Consider the following 19,052-nt stretch of genomic DNA (forward strand, 5'->3'; position numbering starts at 1 on the left):
CTTAATTATCTTTTGTTATATTTGTATTAAATTGAATTGTGAATGTGTTATTGTAATTTTTTTTCTATTGCACTGTTTAGAAATCAATTGAAATCTTACATACATCTTATTAAAGCAAATTAAAAATAACGTTAAAATTAATGTCAAAATTGAAACGTCAGACCACATCAATGTCATAACAAATATTTTACAAGGTGTCTACTGATTGTGATTTCTAATTTTCCAATAACTAGGCGTAGTGTTTGTAATTCTAATTTGATGAAGTATGCAATAATATTTGCTGTCAATCTTTAATTTCTTTAGTATGTATAGATTTTAAAACCTTGTGAACAGATATTTGAAGATTAACAAGATAATATAAGAAAGTATACAACAGAAGATGTATGCAGTGGAGAAAAAATTCGAAATCGAGATGAAGTTGAAGAGGGTATTGATTTTTATTATATTGAAATAATAGTTAATTATATGTATTGTTAGTAGATATTTTAAATTAAATAATATGTTTTCATAACAATATTTTTATCTATATTTAAATGGGGCGTATCCATCTCTTTATTACTAGGAAATGACTAATATCCAAGAGCTTAAAGCGGCTGCACAAAGAAGCTCATCTCTTGCAAGTGATGTCTGTAATGTGCTGGGTGCATGCGAGCAGAGATTGCAGCAGCTAGAGACAGCAGTCCTGCCTCTGTATGGTGACACTGCAAGGCTACAGCAAATACATCATAGTTAGTAATATTTCATACTAGTATCCGCCCATGAGTGAGTGAGTGGCAGGTGTCAGGTATTATATGTCATTTTCTGTAAATTACAAAAGTGAATGCAAAATTTTCAGATGATTGATCGAGTAGTTGACATTCGAAAGTTTAACAAACAAAGTTACATTTATAATATTAGTTCTATAGTTTTTATAGTGTTCATCCTCTCATAGTAATTGTCCTTTTTTATTAAGTTGTTTTCTCCTTTCTGTATTAATGAACATACATTATAATTATAACATTTATTCTAGATATGGAACACACAGTTACAGCTTTGGATCATGTAATTAATTACTATATGGTGTCCAGAGATCTAGCTGATATCATACAAGCAGGTCCTCATGTAGGTTCCACGGATTCTTTGAACATATATCTTGAGGTATGTCTTCGGTTAATGCATCTCTATTTCTATTAAAGGGAACTTGAGTTCTATACAGATTGGTTTATAGTATTTCCTATACTAAAGAGATTTCATAGCAGATTATTTGCTCTGAAACATTACCAAAAATTATGTAATTAATATCATACTAAAAAAACGTTGAATACCAATTTAAAATAACCATATTAAAATAATTTAGATAAATATTTCAGCTTCTGACAAATACTATTTTATTACTAACTCGGTAATACTTTGTTTTAGGCTTTAGATAAGTTGGCAGAGGCTCAAAATTATTTCAACAAAAACAATCCACAAAGTGTTGAACTAGAGAATATTGTAAGTATATGAATATTTTTTTTAAAGAAAATTTTCAGATTATATATAGATAATAAATTTAAATACTATCTAAATAAATTGAACATTGGTTTGTTAGTAATTGCATATTATTTATTTTGAATTTTTTTTTTTATTTATAGAATCAACTTTATAATGCTGGAGTTTTAAAATTAGAGAATGCATTTGAAGAGCTCCTCAGTCGTAATACTCGACCATTGTCACCAACTTCTCTTATGGACATGATTGCTCTAGAGGAAGGTGAGTCATAACACTATATATATTACAAACATATATCATCAGTTGTTAGTAATAATTTTAAGTATAAAATTTAAATATTGTTTTACTTATAAATTTATTATTATTATTTTATATAATTGTCAATTTACAGGATGGTGAAGAATTTATATTAAATTTTAATTACATAATAACTTGATAGTTAGCTGAGATGTGTTATTAATTTATGAATTATCCATACTCAGCCACAAAGTATTTTTTGGTCCTTTGAGCCGGATGAGTAATCATTTATTACAATTTTGTTTTTAATTTTCAGATTCAAGTGTTGATAGTGTCAGTGTGAGTGGTGGTAATTCGACATCCAGTATAGCTCTCGAAACAATGCGCGCCGCTGCAGCCTGGCTCAGCGCCGCTGGCAGACCTCCAGCCGGGCCGCTGCTCGCTATACGAGGGCCGGCCGCTTTGAACTCGCTCATAGCTTTTAAAGATTATCTCAGATCGAGGTCGATGGCCGCCTCGCCACTAATGGTAAGATATCATCCTAGACTGTATATTTATGAGAATTTAAATAAATATTGATTATAATATATTGTGCTTCAATGTTTCTCGCAGAGAACGAAAAACATCCTGCATCGTACGGATAGCACTCAGAGAAGAACGAGCAAAATACAAAAAGTGTAAGCATATTCATTTGGTACAATGAAATCAGTAATTGTAATGAAAAGTGTTACAACAGAAAACATTATTTCTCTTTGCTATATCGAACAGGCTGGAGAAGCGAGCGATCAATATAATGATGAAGGCGTCACAGACTCTCGAGCAGTCCACCGGACTCGCCATCGGCCCACGACGGTCCATCAACGACTCCTGTAAGTGCCCCCGCGCCGGAGGTGCGCCCCGTACCCCGCGCGCGACTCACGCAGTGGCCGCTCCCCGCAGACTCGGAGGAGGGCAGCGACGCGGTGGACGAGCGCGAGGCGGAGGCGGCGGGGTCGCTGGCCGCCGCGCTGTGCCGCGTGGCGCGCCGCGAGCAGCGCCACGCGCTCGGCCTCGTGCCGCTACCGCGCCTCGCCGCGCTGCTCGCCGCGCTGCTCAAGGACTGCCTCGCGCTGCTCGGTGAGTGGCCCCCGCGCGCCCGCGCCCGCAGCCGGCCCCCGCTAACGTCCGCTCCTCGCAGCCGCCGAGGTGGAGCGCGTGTGCCTGCGCAGCCGCAAGGCCGCGGCGCGCTGCAACGCGGGCGCGGCGGCGTGCTGGGCGCTGGCGGCGCGCCTGCAGCGCCTGCAGCCCGACATGCAGCGCGCGCTGCACCCCGCGTCGCCCGCGCCCTACGCCGCGCTGCTCAACAGCTGCACCCACCACGTGAGTAGCGCCCCCGCGCCGCCCGCGCCCCCCGAGCCGACGGGCAGTGTCTCGAGTGTCGTCTGTGCAGTGCGTGCGCTCGCTGGAGGAGTGGGTGGAGGGCGTGCGCGGCGACAGCGCGGCGGGCGCGGTGGACGGCACGGTGCACCAGCTGGCGGCGGCGGCGCTGGCCTACTGCCACGCGCTGGCGGCGCACATGCACGTGATCGGTGAGTGCCCCGCCCCGCAGTGCGTGTGCGTGTGCGTGTCCGTGCTCACCGTGCCGCCCGCAGGTCCGGCGCTGGCGACGGAGGCGTGGTACGCGCGCGCAGCGTCGGCGCTGACGGCGTCGGACCGCAACGCGCTCATGTTGGCGCTCTACATGCGTAAGTCGCTCGCTCCCTTTTACTTGTGACCTATTCTACTTGGACTCTCAGAGAAGTCGGCTCTTTATTAAGTTTCAATTCAAAATCTGGTCCATCCATTTCATTTTTCCTAACTTTAAAAACATTTTTGAGCTATTTACGAGTCGTACATGTGTTTAATTTCTATTTTAAAATATACAATATTGTCTAATATGATTTTTATGTTTAGTGACTTTATTGAAAAAAACTTATCGTGGCCGACTGACCAATTGTTAAATATAATAAATTTGACGTTTATATACTGTGACTAATAGTATCAAATTGCATAACAAAGTTGAATGCTTCAATGTTAATTTTGTAATAATAACAATCTCTCGTCATTCGGTGATCGTGTACATCGATCACCGTAAAATATGTTGTTCAAATATAATATTTCGTTTCACAAAATCTAGGTAAAGTGTTGGCTCAATTGAATTTATCACTGAGGAACAAAAGCGAGCAGTATCCGGACGCGCTGAAAGCGATATTCCTTCTTAACAACACTTTGTATTTATTACAGGTAAGAAAAACGCCTTTTTTGTTCTCGTCTTTATATCTCATATTTATTAACCACTTGCTTATATAATATATACGTTTTTCTTTGAAAATTATTGTAATTTATTTGGCTATTACTAAATCAAAAGCCCTCCATGATCGCTTTGCGAATAATCTAGAAATTGCTGTGTAAAACTTTATAACACATTTATTAAACAATTATTTTTGGGTAATAATTTAAACTTATTTAAATTTAACCTTAACCCTTAGTGTCCACATGGGGGAACTAGTTATCCCCGGCTCAGAAAGTGAAATTAGAGATCTAAAATCTTTGCAATTGATACAAATGACGACATCAGTCGGTAACAGACAAGTGTGATTCCATTACTTCAGTAGCGGAATAACCGCGTTGCGGCGCTATATTTTCTCGGGGTGGGGTAACTAATTACCCCTGTGTGAACGCAGCCGTTATGCTTATTTTTTTTCAAATCTACTTTATTTGTCAATAGACAAGCTAATTGAACACAAAAATGCGAAATTGTATCCATTTTTACCTCCAGTAATATTATATAATAAATATACTTTTTGAACGATCGGCGGATACTGATATTTTTCTATGGTATATGGTGTTCGTACAATACTAAAACTTCATCTCTATTTTATATTTAAAAATGTCGGATATATGTCCAGTATTTTGAACGCCATCTATAAGTTGACTGACAAAATTCATTAGAAATTTTGAATAACATTTGTATGTTAATAAAATTTCACAAACATGAAACAATCGGTTAGAAGTCTTAAAACATCCATAATGTCGTCGTTGTGTGGCCTGGCTATTGAAACGAAAAGAAAACTAATAATAAATTATTATTATTGTGCATTGTTTGACGTAGTAGTTTCGTGTATTTACAAAGTGATTTCGCAGTGAGGGCGTCTGTTATTTTATACTTTTTTATAATTAAATACTTTTGTAGGGTTTACAGCGTAGTGGACTTCTAGATATTTTGATGTTGGCGGAACCAGAGTGCGAAGCCAACTATCGCGATATGATACAGGATTATAAGAATTCGTATATACAAAGGTATTTTTTTTTAATTATTTTTTTTATATTGACACTTGTAAAGTGTATGAAAAATTGGAGCCCTTAATATTATGATTCGCTTATACTGCGATAGTTCGTAATTTATCTCCATTACGGTCTAATAATGAACATTTTTGTCACAAATATATAATGAAGGTATGGGTGACGCAATGTCGTTTCAGCTGGAACAAACTGCTATCTCACCTGGTGCTAGACGAGCCTCTGCCGGCCAAGCTGAGGGACAAGGACAGGCAAATGCTGAAGGATAAGTTTTCCGTGAGTCGCTACTTTTAACCGAAACCAGACTAATCGTCAGGCGTCTCCGCCGAGGCGTCGAGTGAGCGTGTGCGTGCGGCAGGCCTTCAACCGCGAGTGGGAGGACAGCACGCGCGCGCAGCGCAGCTACAGCGTGCCCGACGCGGAGCTGCGCGAGGCGCTCAAGCGCGCCAACAAGCAGGCGCTGCTGCCGCCCTACGGCGCCCTGCACGCGCGCGCCGCCGCCGCCGCCTTCAGCAAGAACCCCGACAAGTACCTCAAGTACACGCCGCTGCAGGTGCGCCAGCCGACCGACCGCCCCCCACCGTACCGCCCCCCCCGGCCCACCGGCTTCTGAGACGTTGTCACCTTTCAGATCGCGGCGCAGCTGGACGGGTACTTCGACGAGGCTGCGTAGTGACTGCCGCCGGATGGGAGAGTATTTCGTGAATACTCGGGGGATATATTTATTATTTACTTAGACCGTAGGTGCTCATAGATTGTATATTGTGTTATTCAATAAAAGACACCTTTGATTACATATATATTTTATTACCACTGACAGCGGTCACATCATTAGCACTTCTTCTTCTTCTTCTTTTTTTTCTTTGGCCACTGAAACAAACGAATTGTGATAACTTGTTGAAATAAAACGCTAGTAGGAGCTTAACGAGTATCGAGTTATTTTAAATACTCATTACTGTCATTCAAATAAATAAAATCAATTAACATTATGACAAACAGACAAAAAAATGTTTGTAATATACACCATGATAAAAGATTTTTTTTTTTTAAAGTATCTAATTATCATGTTGAAATACAGTATTGAGATGCAGACTGACCACTAAAAACATACATGAAGGAAATACGTCCTTATAGCGTCACGCTAAGCAGCCACTGTAAATCATGTTCATGCATTTTTAATTAAAATAAACACATCTTCGAAAAAAAAATATAAAAAAGTTCAATGTCGAAAGTGTATTTTATGAATTTATCCACAAACAAATCCGCTACATACATACTTTCAGAAGTAAAGTACATCCGTACGGTCGCCAAAGAAAGTCTAAAACATAAAAATAAATTAATTTTAAACAGCAATTATTTTTTTCAATTAAACGTTTAAACTTTCCCCTTCGACGGTACTTCGGTCAGTAGTTCTCGAGGCCATCGGTGCAGTAGCTCCTGACGTACGTAAACATGCCAATCGATACTTGAAGGTATTCGGGGTCTCCAGCGGTCGCAGTAGAGAAAAGGATAGCAATAGGCTCGCCGATTTGGTAATCAGTGTATCCGAACTCGCGCAGCGTCACGCGCGAGCCGTGCGGCCCGTGCGGCGCCGTACGGCCGTATCTACGCGCCTAGCGGGCCCTACCGCCCGACCTTGGCGCGCGCGCCGCCCGCCTCCGCGTCCGCCGCCAGCTAACGAACAAACACCAAGAACATACAGCTCGTCACACATCGGACACTCGTACTCTTGTTCGAGTTCTTCCATCGAGGTGACTACGAATACACATGGCAAAGTTTTACAGACGATTTAAAAGTAATATTCGTTCAATATTGTATACATAGATTTATTTCAGATTAATATTGCTATTGACTAGACATACGAACTCCAATCTTTATATAACGTTGACATACAGACAACGATCTCATTAGAATCGACGAACATGTGATGTAGGTAACATAAAAAAAATATATTAATTTACAACAATCATCGAAGAAGTTGAATTGGAATTTGTAAAAAAAAAAAAATAATTGTATAATAAATAAACAAAAATTGAATAGAAATACATAACTGGAAATTGAATAGTATTTCATTGGCAGACAGTTAAAAATGTAAATATTAAATTTAATCAAGACATGAAAAGCTAAACAACCTTTCACAATTCACAAACACATTCAATGCAATTTACTGACATCTAACAATTATTATTCATGAATATTCTATAGCACTACACAATTTGAGCTAATGACAAAACTAGTGTTAATTTTAAATTTACTTAAAGTTTGATAACATGATCAATGAATATAATTGATTTGATTGAATATTATTATTGTTTGAAATTAAGGTTTTTTTATTTTATGATGTTTAAGAAAATAAATAATCATCCCAATAATATTTGTTTAAATATTCAGTAGACATTGTGATATATAATTAATAGAATTAATATTGAAGAGAGAAGAGTCTAAACGTCAAATATAATTATATTTGACGTTTAGACTTTAGAGGCATTTCACAGATTATAATCTGTGAAGAATATTTACTTCGAGGATATTCATACGTATATGCAAATCAAAAACAACTGAAACGTCAAACCCCTAGCACCTTACAAGTTATTTACCTTTTATCCGCCTTCAATTGAAATAGCTTAATATTATGAAGATAGAAAAAATATTAAATTTCCATAAACAAAAAAAAAGCAATATGGACCTCTTTATAAAATGATTGAAAACAGACAGAGTTAGCTAATATGTTTTAATAATTTGTCTTATTTATAGTTCGAACGTCTCGTTTTAATACTCGAATTTAACAATCAGTCTATATTAATATGGCATAATTTTTTTTTTCTATGTTTACACTAAGTTTCAAGAATATTAACGTGAAATTAATGTTTCGGTGATATAAATAATAACCTAATAAATGCATATATATTTAGTAATACTGATAATCGAATATTATATTTAATAATTACAATACAACAATTTTAGTCTAGAAGATAGTAGTAGAAAAGCCCATGCAAAGATAGCATTTAAAAATTAAATGCAATTTTTTTAAATGTATCTTATTGGCAAAAATATATCCATAACAATAAATCGATTTTCAGTAATGACTCTTGGGAGATTTCTTCCCAGATTATGAACGGCGTCGACCAGAGAAGTGTAATTTGGTCTTAACGTCTTTACCGTCTTATAATATTGACAAATATATTAAGTTTTCTTGCGGTTTAATTGAAAATTCAACACCAAACTGAGCACACGACTGTAGACCAGATTCCAGGCATAAGAGAGATAACATCTTAGATTCTATGGTGCCACTTTGTCAGTTTAAGGAGTGATTTCTTGGAGTCAGAATCGATGAGCGGTGGTGACCACTTTAATTGTTCGTATTCCTAAAAAAACGAGTTACAGATCCGTGTGGTTGTTCTATGATTACGTGGATAGAATGAATTGCATTGTAAATTATTTCGCTTCCGAAAATAGTTATTTAAAAGCATGAAACAAGCTAGTGAACAGTCGCGAGTGCAAGTCCTACCTTAACTTCGGCGCTACATATTCGTTTATAAGGACAACTTGTGTGATTACTGGTAGGTATACAATAGGTACTGTATAGAGTAGCTTACTTTTTAACTTTTTACATTAATTTCGTAACTACATTAATATGTTGAAGGTAAAGTAATTAGTACGTAGTGTGCAATAGTGTAGTCGTTTGTTGGTCTGTTTTTGTGGCAATTTTAATGAGTTTAGTATCTTAGAATTAGGTAATTAGATTGTCACGAAGACAAACATTTTTCGTCAATCAATCAATAATTATAAATTTTATTTCGACTGTTGATTTGTATCATGTGTAGCGCCGAATCTCTCGTCCGACTCGCATCCGCCAGGAGAATCGAAATTCAAAAATGGACCGTAGAAGTGCGCACGCACTATGCGACGTAATAATGTAGATCTATTCACTCACTCCGTCACTTTAAAATATCGGCGTGCGTTAATACGAGTGACACCCGTGCTTACAAGATTATTTTATTTTTTTTATTTTAGGTAAGTATAGGGAATAATGCATTTGTTATGAAAACAATATATATACAGATATATGTCTACAAAGTTTAATGTACTCGTAAAATGTGGAAGGGTGCGACGTCGTGAGTGAACAGATCGGTAATTGAAAAAAAACAGTGATAGTCGATTTTTGACTGGCGAAACAAGCCGCTGGACCGGTCGAGTCGGCGCGCGTGTGCGTGTGTGTGTGTGTGCGCGCGTGTGCGCGTGTCGCGTACCTGTAGCGCGCGCGGCGGGGGGCGCGCGGCGCGCAGGCGCGGGGCGCGGCGGCACACGTGCTGCTCGTGGGGGGTGAAGGCGCACGGGGCCATGCGCCGGTGTCTGTGGGCGGGCCGCACTTGTATCACGGGCCGATATTACAGAGGCGGAAGGGGTAGCATTTACCCGCCCCGAGGTCGGGGACCCACTAAAGAGATGGGCGGGGAGAGACGTTTTGTGATTAATCAAGTGAAAATATCGCTCCGATCGTATCTCCCTACGTATATTCAATCGACAACAATTTCGTTTCCTTCGCTCATCTCCTCGGCGGGCTGGGTGTGGGTCTCCGGCGAGGACGGGCGAGGGGGCGGTAGGTACTTGTGGTAGGGCAGCAGCGCGGCGCACAGCGCGGGCGGCGCGCGCAGGCCGAGCTCGTCGTCGGCGGCGGCGCGCGCGCAGTCGAAGTGCAGGCGCAGCGCCGCGCCCGCCGCCGCCGCGGCCGCGAACAGCAGCGCGTTGCTGCCGTGGCTCGGCTGCAACGGAGCGGTATCGGCGTTGGAGACGTCCGATGTATGGGTTTTTGGAGGTCGGCTACTAAATCGTCCGATCGATTTGACTCCATATGATGATGATGTATCCATTGCGCGTTGATGCACATCGTGTACTCCGAAAATATTTAAGAAAAAAAAATTAAAATAGCTCTTCCACGTCCGCTTTAAAGGCGGTCCGGGGGTGCAATTTGGGATGTTTTTTATTTCTAATTTATATTAATGTTCTCCCTTATCTTCTGAATTTTCAATTTTAGTGAGTTTTGTGAATTAACTTTTTTTACATCATCAAGGGCATCGTCACTGTCAATAATTCTATACTCGATGTAAAAAGCCAAAAAGTAAAATTTCAGTGGTCAGCGTAAAATACTAGAGAAAGCATGTTCCGCTGCGCGCGAGCTGACTGGCTGACTGACCTGGTGGCGCAGCACGCAGCGGCGCGCGCGCAGGCCGCGCAGCTGCTCCAGCGCGCCGAGCAGCGCGCGCGCCGCGAGCGGCAGCGCGTCCGCGTGCGCCGCGCGCAGCTCGTCCGCGCTCGTCGCTTCGAAAGTCGCCACCTCGCCGGTCGCGCCGTCGATCCGCACTGTTCGATATTCCAAACATTGTAATCTTGCCATTCTGTGGGCCGGACCGGCGGAGTACGAGACGTGCCCGGCTGGGTCCGTCCCATCCCGGGCCCCTTCGATCCCGAGGATGCGCGCGAGACTCAGACGTGCCGGAGGAAGTTCCGACATCCCAGTGTATCCGTCCACAAATTTAGAAAGATCGAGTAAAATTATCTCTTAGCCCGGCGACGTAATGTTTGTCTCCTTTTGAAATGATCGTGTTCCGCGTTCTTTCCCACCGATCTTAGAAGCTAAGATATTCAAACCGGAACACGAAAATACTGAAAATTCGTGTTTGGCGGTAAAATATCTGCTGAGTAATTGGTACGTACCTGGCCGGGCTTGAACGAAACCCGACCACCGAGTAAAAGTAAATATAATAAAGGCTTACAACTCATTTCTTACAACTTGTTGTTTTCGCTTCCTGATATTTATAAAAATTAAAATTACCAGTGGGCTTAAAATTAACAGGATTAAGAAGATCGCAGTATTATTATAAAGCCTGTTGGTAACACTAAATAAATAAATATTTATGCATAACTTAAGGCTTTAATCGGTCATGGTCGTCAATTCAAAAGAGCAGTCAAGTACACTTAAAAAGTGTAAAATAACACATTCTCTGTACTATCTACGTCATCTCCAACATTTGCTACGGGGTCTATCGATATAAATATTCCGTTAAGTTAACAAATTTCGATGAAAATTTAAAGACGAGTGTGTGAAAACTGACTCGCATATTTACAAATATTGATATAATCAATTCAAAGACTAAAAAATGTTACCATTCAGCAAGGAAACGTTCTTCCTCAGATGGAGCGCCAGTGCCAAGCTTCTGATTCGACCCTTCGACTGCTCGCTGCCGCCGAGATCCAGCTGATACTCCGGGATAGGTTCTAGTAACACTTCGCCATTGTTGTCCTATAGTATTTTACTTCATTTTTTATTTATAATATTACAAAGCTAAAGCTATTAAGCGGCACAATCAACACAACACATTTGTATGAACAGAGCGAATACGAACCGCATCCTTAGGAACCAGTGACGTCACACGCAAGTGGAGCGTTGCCAAAACTAAATTATTTTTTAAAATTACTGATTCATTTTACTCAGTTTAATAGTTAATCTTTAAAATAATAGATAGTTCTTATTCATAATTAATAATAATGTTATTGAATGTAAACATATTTTATTATAATGTTAAGTATATAAGATATTGCCAATTTAAATATACATAGATGGATGTATCTTAAATGAAAAACTTAAAAGTTTTATAAGTTTATATGTAATGATACATCAGACTCACCCGAACTTTATGCGAACAGTGTATAACGATATTGAAAATCTCGTCGGTTGTTTTGTCAACGATCTGCCACTTTTTGAAGGACCGGGGGGGCGGCAGCTCAAACATCGTGTCTGAGACGTAAACACAACTGATATTGAATATATTCAAATTATATGTAATCATCTTTTGTAGCGCAAGCATCGTTTCAGTAACTGTATCAGTAATTAAGGTAGGTATTCACTAAATTAAGGTAGCTATTCAATAATATTGGAATCACGGTTTTATAAATAAACTAGTTGCCCGTCCTGACTTCGTACTGGTGAAGTAAGAACTCATCATAATCTTTCTAGACGTTGAGGAGGTTATTATATATATATAGTAACATCTGTATATTTATATATATATATATATAGTAACATCTGTATATTTATATATATATATATATAGATAGGCGAACGAACCCGTGTGAAGTTATATTTTCACAAACAAACCTAGTAAAAACCGAATTAAATCGAGTGGAATCCAAAAAATATAATTCATGATTTTGCTGACTATAGTTCAATCGAATAGAAGCCATAAAATGACGCCATAATGAGCGAACGGGCCGCCAGCTTGTAAGACCTCCTCAACATACAAACGCGTTGTAAGAAACATTACAGTACAGTAGTACTGTAGCAGCCTGTAAATTTCCCACTGCTGGGCTAAAGGCCTCCTCTCCCTTTGAGGAGAAGGTTTGGAGCATATTCCATCACGCTGCTTTAACCATTCCTTAGATCGCCTTAATAACATAACCATAAAAAAATCCCATGTTTTTTCAAGTTTCAACATAAAATTCACAAAGGCTATTCCCTTAATGTTCGTTTCTGCCTGGAATTACCTTTACAAGTACAATTATAGAACTCCACATTATCCGACTTCCTCTTTCCTTCGTTTCGCTTCTCGCTTGCGTTATCACTCGTCGCTGCTTCTTGTTCGCTTTCCTCATCGTCGTTATCTGGTTGCGGTTCCTCCGCACAACTAATTTGGGAAATATCTGTAAGACATAAAATATTAAACACACACATATACAAAATCAATCACTCACACACGAATTAAGGTTACTTATATTAAAGGAATGAAGCGCTGTCCTTAGGGATGGTGTGATTATATACGAGGCGAGGGACACTTGTGAATTAAAAGCGTCCCAATAAAAACGCGTCGAACGTTTTGAAGTCGCTGGTCACATGTGACGTATAAACTTATATGAACGTCTCAAAAACGATTATAGCAATACGTTAAATAAAGAAACCGGACATACTGATAATATTAACTGTGGCGATGATTAATAGACTATAATAAACCATGATACAAACAAAAAAATAAACAATTATAGACATCCCTATATCATAGTGACAATAATTACCGTCTATTATTCTTCAAATGAATAATGAAGATATCGACGATGATGATCGATGATGTTAAAATTATAATGTTGACGATTTGATTATAATGACGATGATGATGATTGTGATGATGATGATCATAGCGATTGTGATGATGTTGATGATATTGTCGATCATAACTATAATGATGACGATTATGGTGATGATAATAATGATGATCATGACGATTGTGATGATTATAATAATGATGATCATAGCGATTGTGATGATGGTGATGATGATGATCATAGCGATTGTGATGATGTTGATGATATTGTCGATCATAACTATAATGATGACGATTATGGTGATGATAATAATGATGATCATGACGATTGTGATGATTATAATAATGATGATCATAGCGATTGTGATGATGGTGATGATGATGATCATAGCGATTGTGATGATGTTGATGATATTGTCGATCATAACTATAATGATGACGATTATGGTGATGATAATAATGATGATCATGACGATTGTGATGATTATAATAATGATGATCATAGCGATTGTGATGATGGTGATGATGATGATCATAGCGATTGTGATGATGTTGATGATATTGTCGATCATAACTATAATGATGACGATTATGGTGATGATAATAATGATGATCATGACGATTGTGATGATTATAATAATGATGATCATAGCGATTGTGATGATGGTGATGATGATGATCATAGCGATTGTGATGATGTTGATGATATTGTCGATCATAACTATAATGATGACGATTATGGTGATGATAATAATGATGATCATAGCGATTGTGATGATGGTGATGATGATGATCATAGCGATTGTGATGATGGTGATGATGATGATCATAGCGATTGTGATGATGTTGATGATATTGTCGATCATAACTATAATGATGACGATTATGGTGATGATAATAATGATGATCATGACGATTGTGATGATTATAAGAATAATGATCATGATTGTGATGATGATGATATTGTCGATCATAACTATAATGATGACGATTGGGATGATTATAATAATGATGATCATAGCGATTGTGACGATTATAATAATGATGATCATGACTATTGTGATGATTATAATAATGATGATCATAGCGATTGTGATGATGTTGATAATATTATCGATCATAATTATAATGATGACGATTATGGTGATGATAATAATGATCATGTGATCATGACGATTGTGATGATGATGATACAGTCGATCATAACCATAATGATGATGACTGTGATGATTATAATAATGATGATCATGACAACTGTGATGATTATAAGAATAATGATCATGATTGTCGATCATAACTATAATGATGACGATTGTGATGATGATGATAATGATACTGTCAATCGTGATGATAATGATACTGTCAATCGTGATGATAATGATGATGATAATGATACTGTCAATCGTGATGATTATGTCGATGATGATGATGAGAATTATAATCATGACAATTGTTATGATTATGATGACGATGAAAAGCCTTAGGGGTAGAATATGTGATGCGTAGGTGGTACCTACCCAGACGGGCTTGCACAAAGCCCTACCACCACCTAGTCTACTAACATATAGTATGAATACATACCGTCTATACACAAGCTGTTATCTTCATCATCGGAGGACACGTCCATGTCATTAAGGACGTTCAATTTGCTTGATTCTTGATTACTTTTTTCTTGATCAAAATTTTTGTAGTTCAATTTCTTTTTTTCAGCCGGTCTGAAATAATTTTTTGATTTTAATTCTAGTTTGGATGAAATCGTCACTTATTGTAAGACGAATGTTGTGAATTCATGTGATTTGTTTAAGACGAGATTTACAGAATTCTAGAAACAATTTTGGACGAAACGATTGCTTAACCAGACTGGGATCGGAGGAATATTGTATTATTTGGAGGAAATTGTTCCAATTTCTCTGAAAAACTGTAAAAAAGTTTATTTAGTCTGGATGCTTTCGCTCTGTAGGTTTGAAATGGATATTAATCAAAAGTGATACAGAGCAAGCCGTGTTAAAAACAAATTAGGTTCCACTTACGGTAAGAGGGTATGTTGAAGTAGATGTTTGTAGGCTTTGTAGGTCCTGACGAGAACTGACTCCCTGTTTATTGAGAACTCGTTGCCTAGTACGACTACGTCCGTCGATTCGCCATCTATGGAGATAAAAATCACTGGTTCATGGCTGATTAAAAGAAGCAGTTGCGCTATCGATTTTGGGGCTTGTGCTTGTGTTTGAATGTTAGGAATCTATACAAATAAATAGAATAGAAGCGCCTTTTTTACGTCAGTATATATTAGATTTGCTATGTTTTATTGCTTTATAGTTTTGCTATGTTTTGCTAGTACTTCAGTAAAGGAGAAGAAAAAATGATGAACGTACCGGGTCCAAACACGGAGCAGACGGATACGGGAATATCCCAGGATCTGTCCTGCTCCACCAGACATCTGAGAGCGTTTTCGCTGGCTATGTACTGACAGCCATTGTCGACCGCGAACTGTGCCAGCTCCCTTTGAACCTCCGTGTAGGGAAGTATGGAAACTGACTTTTCATCTACCAAAAATTATAGTATATATAATATAATATAATTAATTTAGCGTTTGGCAGTGAAGGAAACGATCGTGAGCAATCGTAAGGAAATTTGCATGTAAAGCAAAGTAACCACTTCTGAACTCGAGCATTCTCGTCTTCCGAAGTTAAGAGCTTACTCACATCACGAAAAGGTTTCAATACCATCAATTCTCTACTAGCTGCTAGCTGCAGCACATCAATTATGTTTTGACTGATATGTTAAATTTTCATCACTCAAGTGGTATATACAAACAGGTAGTCATTATATATGCATGTATATGTATAATTCTTCTGTGAGTGTGTCACTGAAGTGAACTACGAAATGACTGAACCGATTTTGATGACATTGTTTATATTTTTTTTTGTACATATAGTTTCTTGTAATATATGTATAATTTTTTGGTTAATTTTTAATGATTGAAAATTTTAGTCTTACTTGGCAATATGAATCTGCAGGGATGTTTGGTGCAAGGCTCCGGGATCAAACAAGGTTTCATTATACTTAGTTTCTTTGTTATCGGTCTGCATTCAATTTGAGGTAACGCTTTAATATCAACCTGCAAAATAAATATACACTTCATATTAACACGAGTTTGGTTTAAAAGCCTGTATTTTTTTAAAAAGACATGTGTGTTTACTCTCTGTGTTATTTTCATTACGTAGTATATGGCAATTAAATATATAATAGATACAAATATAATATTTATTTCGGTTTTATTAATAATTGAAGATAATCATATAACTGGTGAATATGGTGTCTTTTTCTTTATGAAATATAATCAGTTGATTTGGCTGACCTAAGTTGCTCTTCTAATTAAACAAAGAATCCGAGTGATCATGGGCGGAATTTGTGATAAACCTCAGTAACATCATTTAAAGTCATCATGTTACCCTATGTCTTTTTTGTCCCCTGACATATGCAAATTTCATGATGATTATTATTTAAGATGTAGAAGTATAACAAATAAACAATCACTCTTTTGCATTCCTAATATATATTTTTTTTATTTTTTATTATGGTCCTTTAGATATCAAACGTGTAGGAGGAGGCTCGCAGGTGCGTCGTCAACCTTTAAGAAACAAAATATTACTTACATTTATCAATTCCTTTTCTAGGATCAATTCGATAGTGTTACTTCTTGATTCCAGAGGTATCTGGGCTGCCATATTAAATGTTTTAGGATATGACTCCATTTCAGTGGCTCTCATCTTAAACCTAGCATCATAAACAGTTTCGATTGTCGGCTTGGGACGTAGTGCTCTGACGCAGTGTACATTAGTCCAGAGGGTTTTAGCCCACTCCATGTATTCTTTTTGCTCTTTTTCATATATAGGCTTAAGTTCCTGGAAACAAACGAAATTTATATAACATTAATAGTAACAGCTCGTAAATGTCTTTTGTCAGTCAAAACAGGCTTGCTCAAAGAGCTATACCAGTATTGTATCTGAGTATGAAGCTATAAGTTAGATTATTTAAATTTATTGTATTTTGTACCTCAAAAACTCGACGGTCTGTCTTAGTCGGTCGTGGTATGAACACCTGTTCTAGGACACGGGGATGCTCTGCACAAATGACCTTGAGAATCTGATACTGCTGGTGGGCAGTGAGGGCTGAGACCTTTGGGTACTGTATCTTTGGTAAACATGGCACATAGACACCATATTCTCGATTCAACTGAAAATAAGGTAAGTTGTTATTTAAAGTAAGATATCTGTAGTTAATACAGAGACAAGACAGATTTTACAATTAAAAGTTTTAATTATGTAACAATATTGGTATTACAATCTTATCATATTTTATTTCATTTGGTAATATATATAAATTGATGGCATAGCAAGATGTATATTTATTTATATTTTTATGTATATTTTTTTTTAATTCAGGTAACAAAGACTCATACAATATATAGAGACTTAAATCATAATATAATATTGACTATATTAAATACAACTATTTAAAAGTAATTAAAAGAATTTCCAGTTTACAGTAATTGGTACTGATTCTTGTGTAAACTTGTACTTTTGCACAATTCATAAACATTAGATGTAAACTACTACAAGGATAGAATATGTTAAAGCTTAAAATTGTATAGTCCTATTATTATATATATTGAATATGTGCTTTGGAATATGTTGTTAAAATTCCGAATGTTTATAAATCTGTGGAGGTCCTAAAACAAGCAGTGTTGGCTGTCTCTAATTAGTCAAAATTATCAAAATTACACTTAATTTTTTTTTAAATATAATTATATGTTAAGCATAGGATGTCAATAAACAGCCAGGTTGCAAGTTAGTATAATGTTAATAAAAATAAATCAGATTTAATATCACATAAAGTTAACTTACAATCTCTTTCTTGGTGAATACTTCATCCCAATTGATTTTAGGGGTTTCTTCTTCTGAATCACTAGATATGAATGGATCATGAAATTTATTGCGAAGTATTTTTTCTGTCACACTCTTAGTAAGATCATCTTCCTTTAGGAAATATATATCTGGTTGAGAAAAACACCTTAAACAAAAGTCAAATTAATACTCGAATACTTTATATTTTTTTTAATTATTTAAAAGATTTTGGCTAAATTAATTAAAGTACTAGTTTCAAAATATTATCTTTGAATTGTAAAGCACTACATAGCTGTTTTAAACCTATTGTAAAAACACAAAAATATACAAACCAATCAAACTGCCTTATATGTTCCATTGTTATCCAATTTCAATATTAAAAAACATCACAAACAAACAAAACTTATCGAGGCAAATAAAATTGAATTACAAGTTCATGCTAACTTTAATAAGTTTTTTTTTTTTACTGCAAATTGACGTTTTATTTTCGTCCAATGACATTGACATTGTATATTGATTTTCACCGTTTAGTTTTTGCTTTAGATCCATTTTATTTTATCAATAATTAGTTGTAACTGAAATAAATTTCTTTAAAAAGAATAAATGTGTATATGTAATGCAGGTAAACTAAGTAGTGCCATTTATGCAATTGAAACAACTTAAAAACTTACAGACATAAGTATTGCTATTTTAGAAATTTTCATAGTCTTATATCATATGAAATGTTGTAATGGGGTAATGTTGAAATTGCTTTTGTATTAACGACTGTTTCACAATGTATTTATGATAAAATAACCTTTATACGGAAGAATATTCAAAAATATTTTATAAAAGCTGATATTAATACAAGAAATAAAAACAAGCTTGTAACCCTTGCTTTCGGCTTGCATACGGTTCAGAGAACGTTTTAGGGCAAATTAGGTCCTGGAAAATAATATCAATGTACCATTAAAAATTTAAAACATGGGTATATTAAAATTAAATTAATCAATAGTGCTTATTTTTCATTAAAATAATACTATTTAGA

The 19,052-nt window shown here is 37.1% G+C and overlaps 3 protein-coding genes across 3 annotated transcripts in view; 1 reads left to right on the forward strand and 2 right to left on the reverse strand.

Annotated features, from left to right (window-relative positions):
* The window catches only part of LOC113397148 (protein transport protein Sec61 subunit gamma), a 42,671-nt gene that overhangs the window by 1,378 nt on the left and 22,241 nt on the right, over positions 1-19,052 (reverse strand). The gene's annotated exons all lie outside the window — the stretch shown is intronic.
* On the forward strand, positions 170-5,819 carry Exo70 (Exocyst 70). The gene is made up of 17 exons (XM_026635359.2): positions 170-427; positions 563-728; positions 1,010-1,137; positions 1,399-1,473; positions 1,614-1,731; positions 2,024-2,235; positions 2,320-2,384; positions 2,476-2,576; positions 2,647-2,823; positions 2,885-3,066; positions 3,137-3,275; positions 3,339-3,431; positions 3,863-3,969; positions 4,919-5,025; positions 5,208-5,301; positions 5,384-5,578; positions 5,657-5,819. Exons 1-17 carry the CDS (start codon positions 380-382, stop codon positions 5,696-5,698), a joined length of 2,049 nt encoding a protein of 682 aa, XP_026491144.1. The 5' UTR covers positions 170-379; the 3' UTR covers positions 5,699-5,819.
* Positions 5,812-18,500, reverse strand: LOC113397147 (uncharacterized). Its single transcript, XM_064218150.1, has 16 exons — positions 18,358-18,500; positions 18,026-18,191; positions 17,175-17,354; positions 16,775-17,023; positions 16,116-16,236; positions 15,491-15,661; positions 15,149-15,263; positions 14,700-14,833; positions 12,568-12,723; positions 11,712-11,821; positions 11,191-11,326; positions 10,174-10,386; positions 9,634-9,919; positions 9,276-9,378; positions 6,661-6,699; positions 5,812-5,895 (listed from the first exon to the last, which is right to left on the reverse strand). The coding sequence occupies exons 1-16, from the start codon at positions 18,381-18,383 to the stop codon at positions 5,857-5,859; spliced, it is 2,244 nt and encodes a 747-aa protein (XP_064074220.1). The 5' UTR covers positions 18,384-18,500; the 3' UTR covers positions 5,812-5,856.

The sequence above is a fragment of the Vanessa tameamea genome, chromosome 3 (genome assembly GCF_037043105.1).
Source record: "Vanessa tameamea isolate UH-Manoa-2023 chromosome 3, ilVanTame1 primary haplotype, whole genome shotgun sequence".
Taxonomy (NCBI): Eukaryota; Metazoa; Arthropoda; class Insecta; order Lepidoptera; family Nymphalidae; genus Vanessa; species Vanessa tameamea.

Excerpts from the sequence above, each read along its gene's own strand:
- Exo70 (XM_026635359.2), top strand. The coding sequence starts at position 380 with ATGTATGCAGTGGAGAAAAAATTCGAAATCGAGATGAAGTTGAAGAGG. Across the intron at positions 2,824-2,884 it reads GGACTGCCTCGCGCTGCTCG|CCGCCGAGGTGGAGCGCGTG; the intron begins GTGAGTGGCCCC and ends CGCTCCTCGCAG. Across the intron at positions 3,276-3,338 it reads GGCGCACATGCACGTGATCG|GTCCGGCGCTGGCGACGGAG; the intron begins GTGAGTGCCCCG and ends TGCCGCCCGCAG.
- LOC113397147 (XM_064218150.1), bottom strand. The coding sequence starts at position 18,383 with ATGGAACATATAAGGCAGTTTGATTG. Across the intron at positions 15,264-15,490 it reads CTGCTCCGTGTTTGGACCCG|ATGGCGAATCGACGGACGTA; the intron begins GTACGTTCATCA and ends TTATCTCCATAG. Across the intron at positions 11,327-11,711 it reads ACTGTTCGCATAAAGTTCGG|GACAACAATGGCGAAGTGTT; the intron begins GTGAGTCTGATG and ends AAAATACTATAG.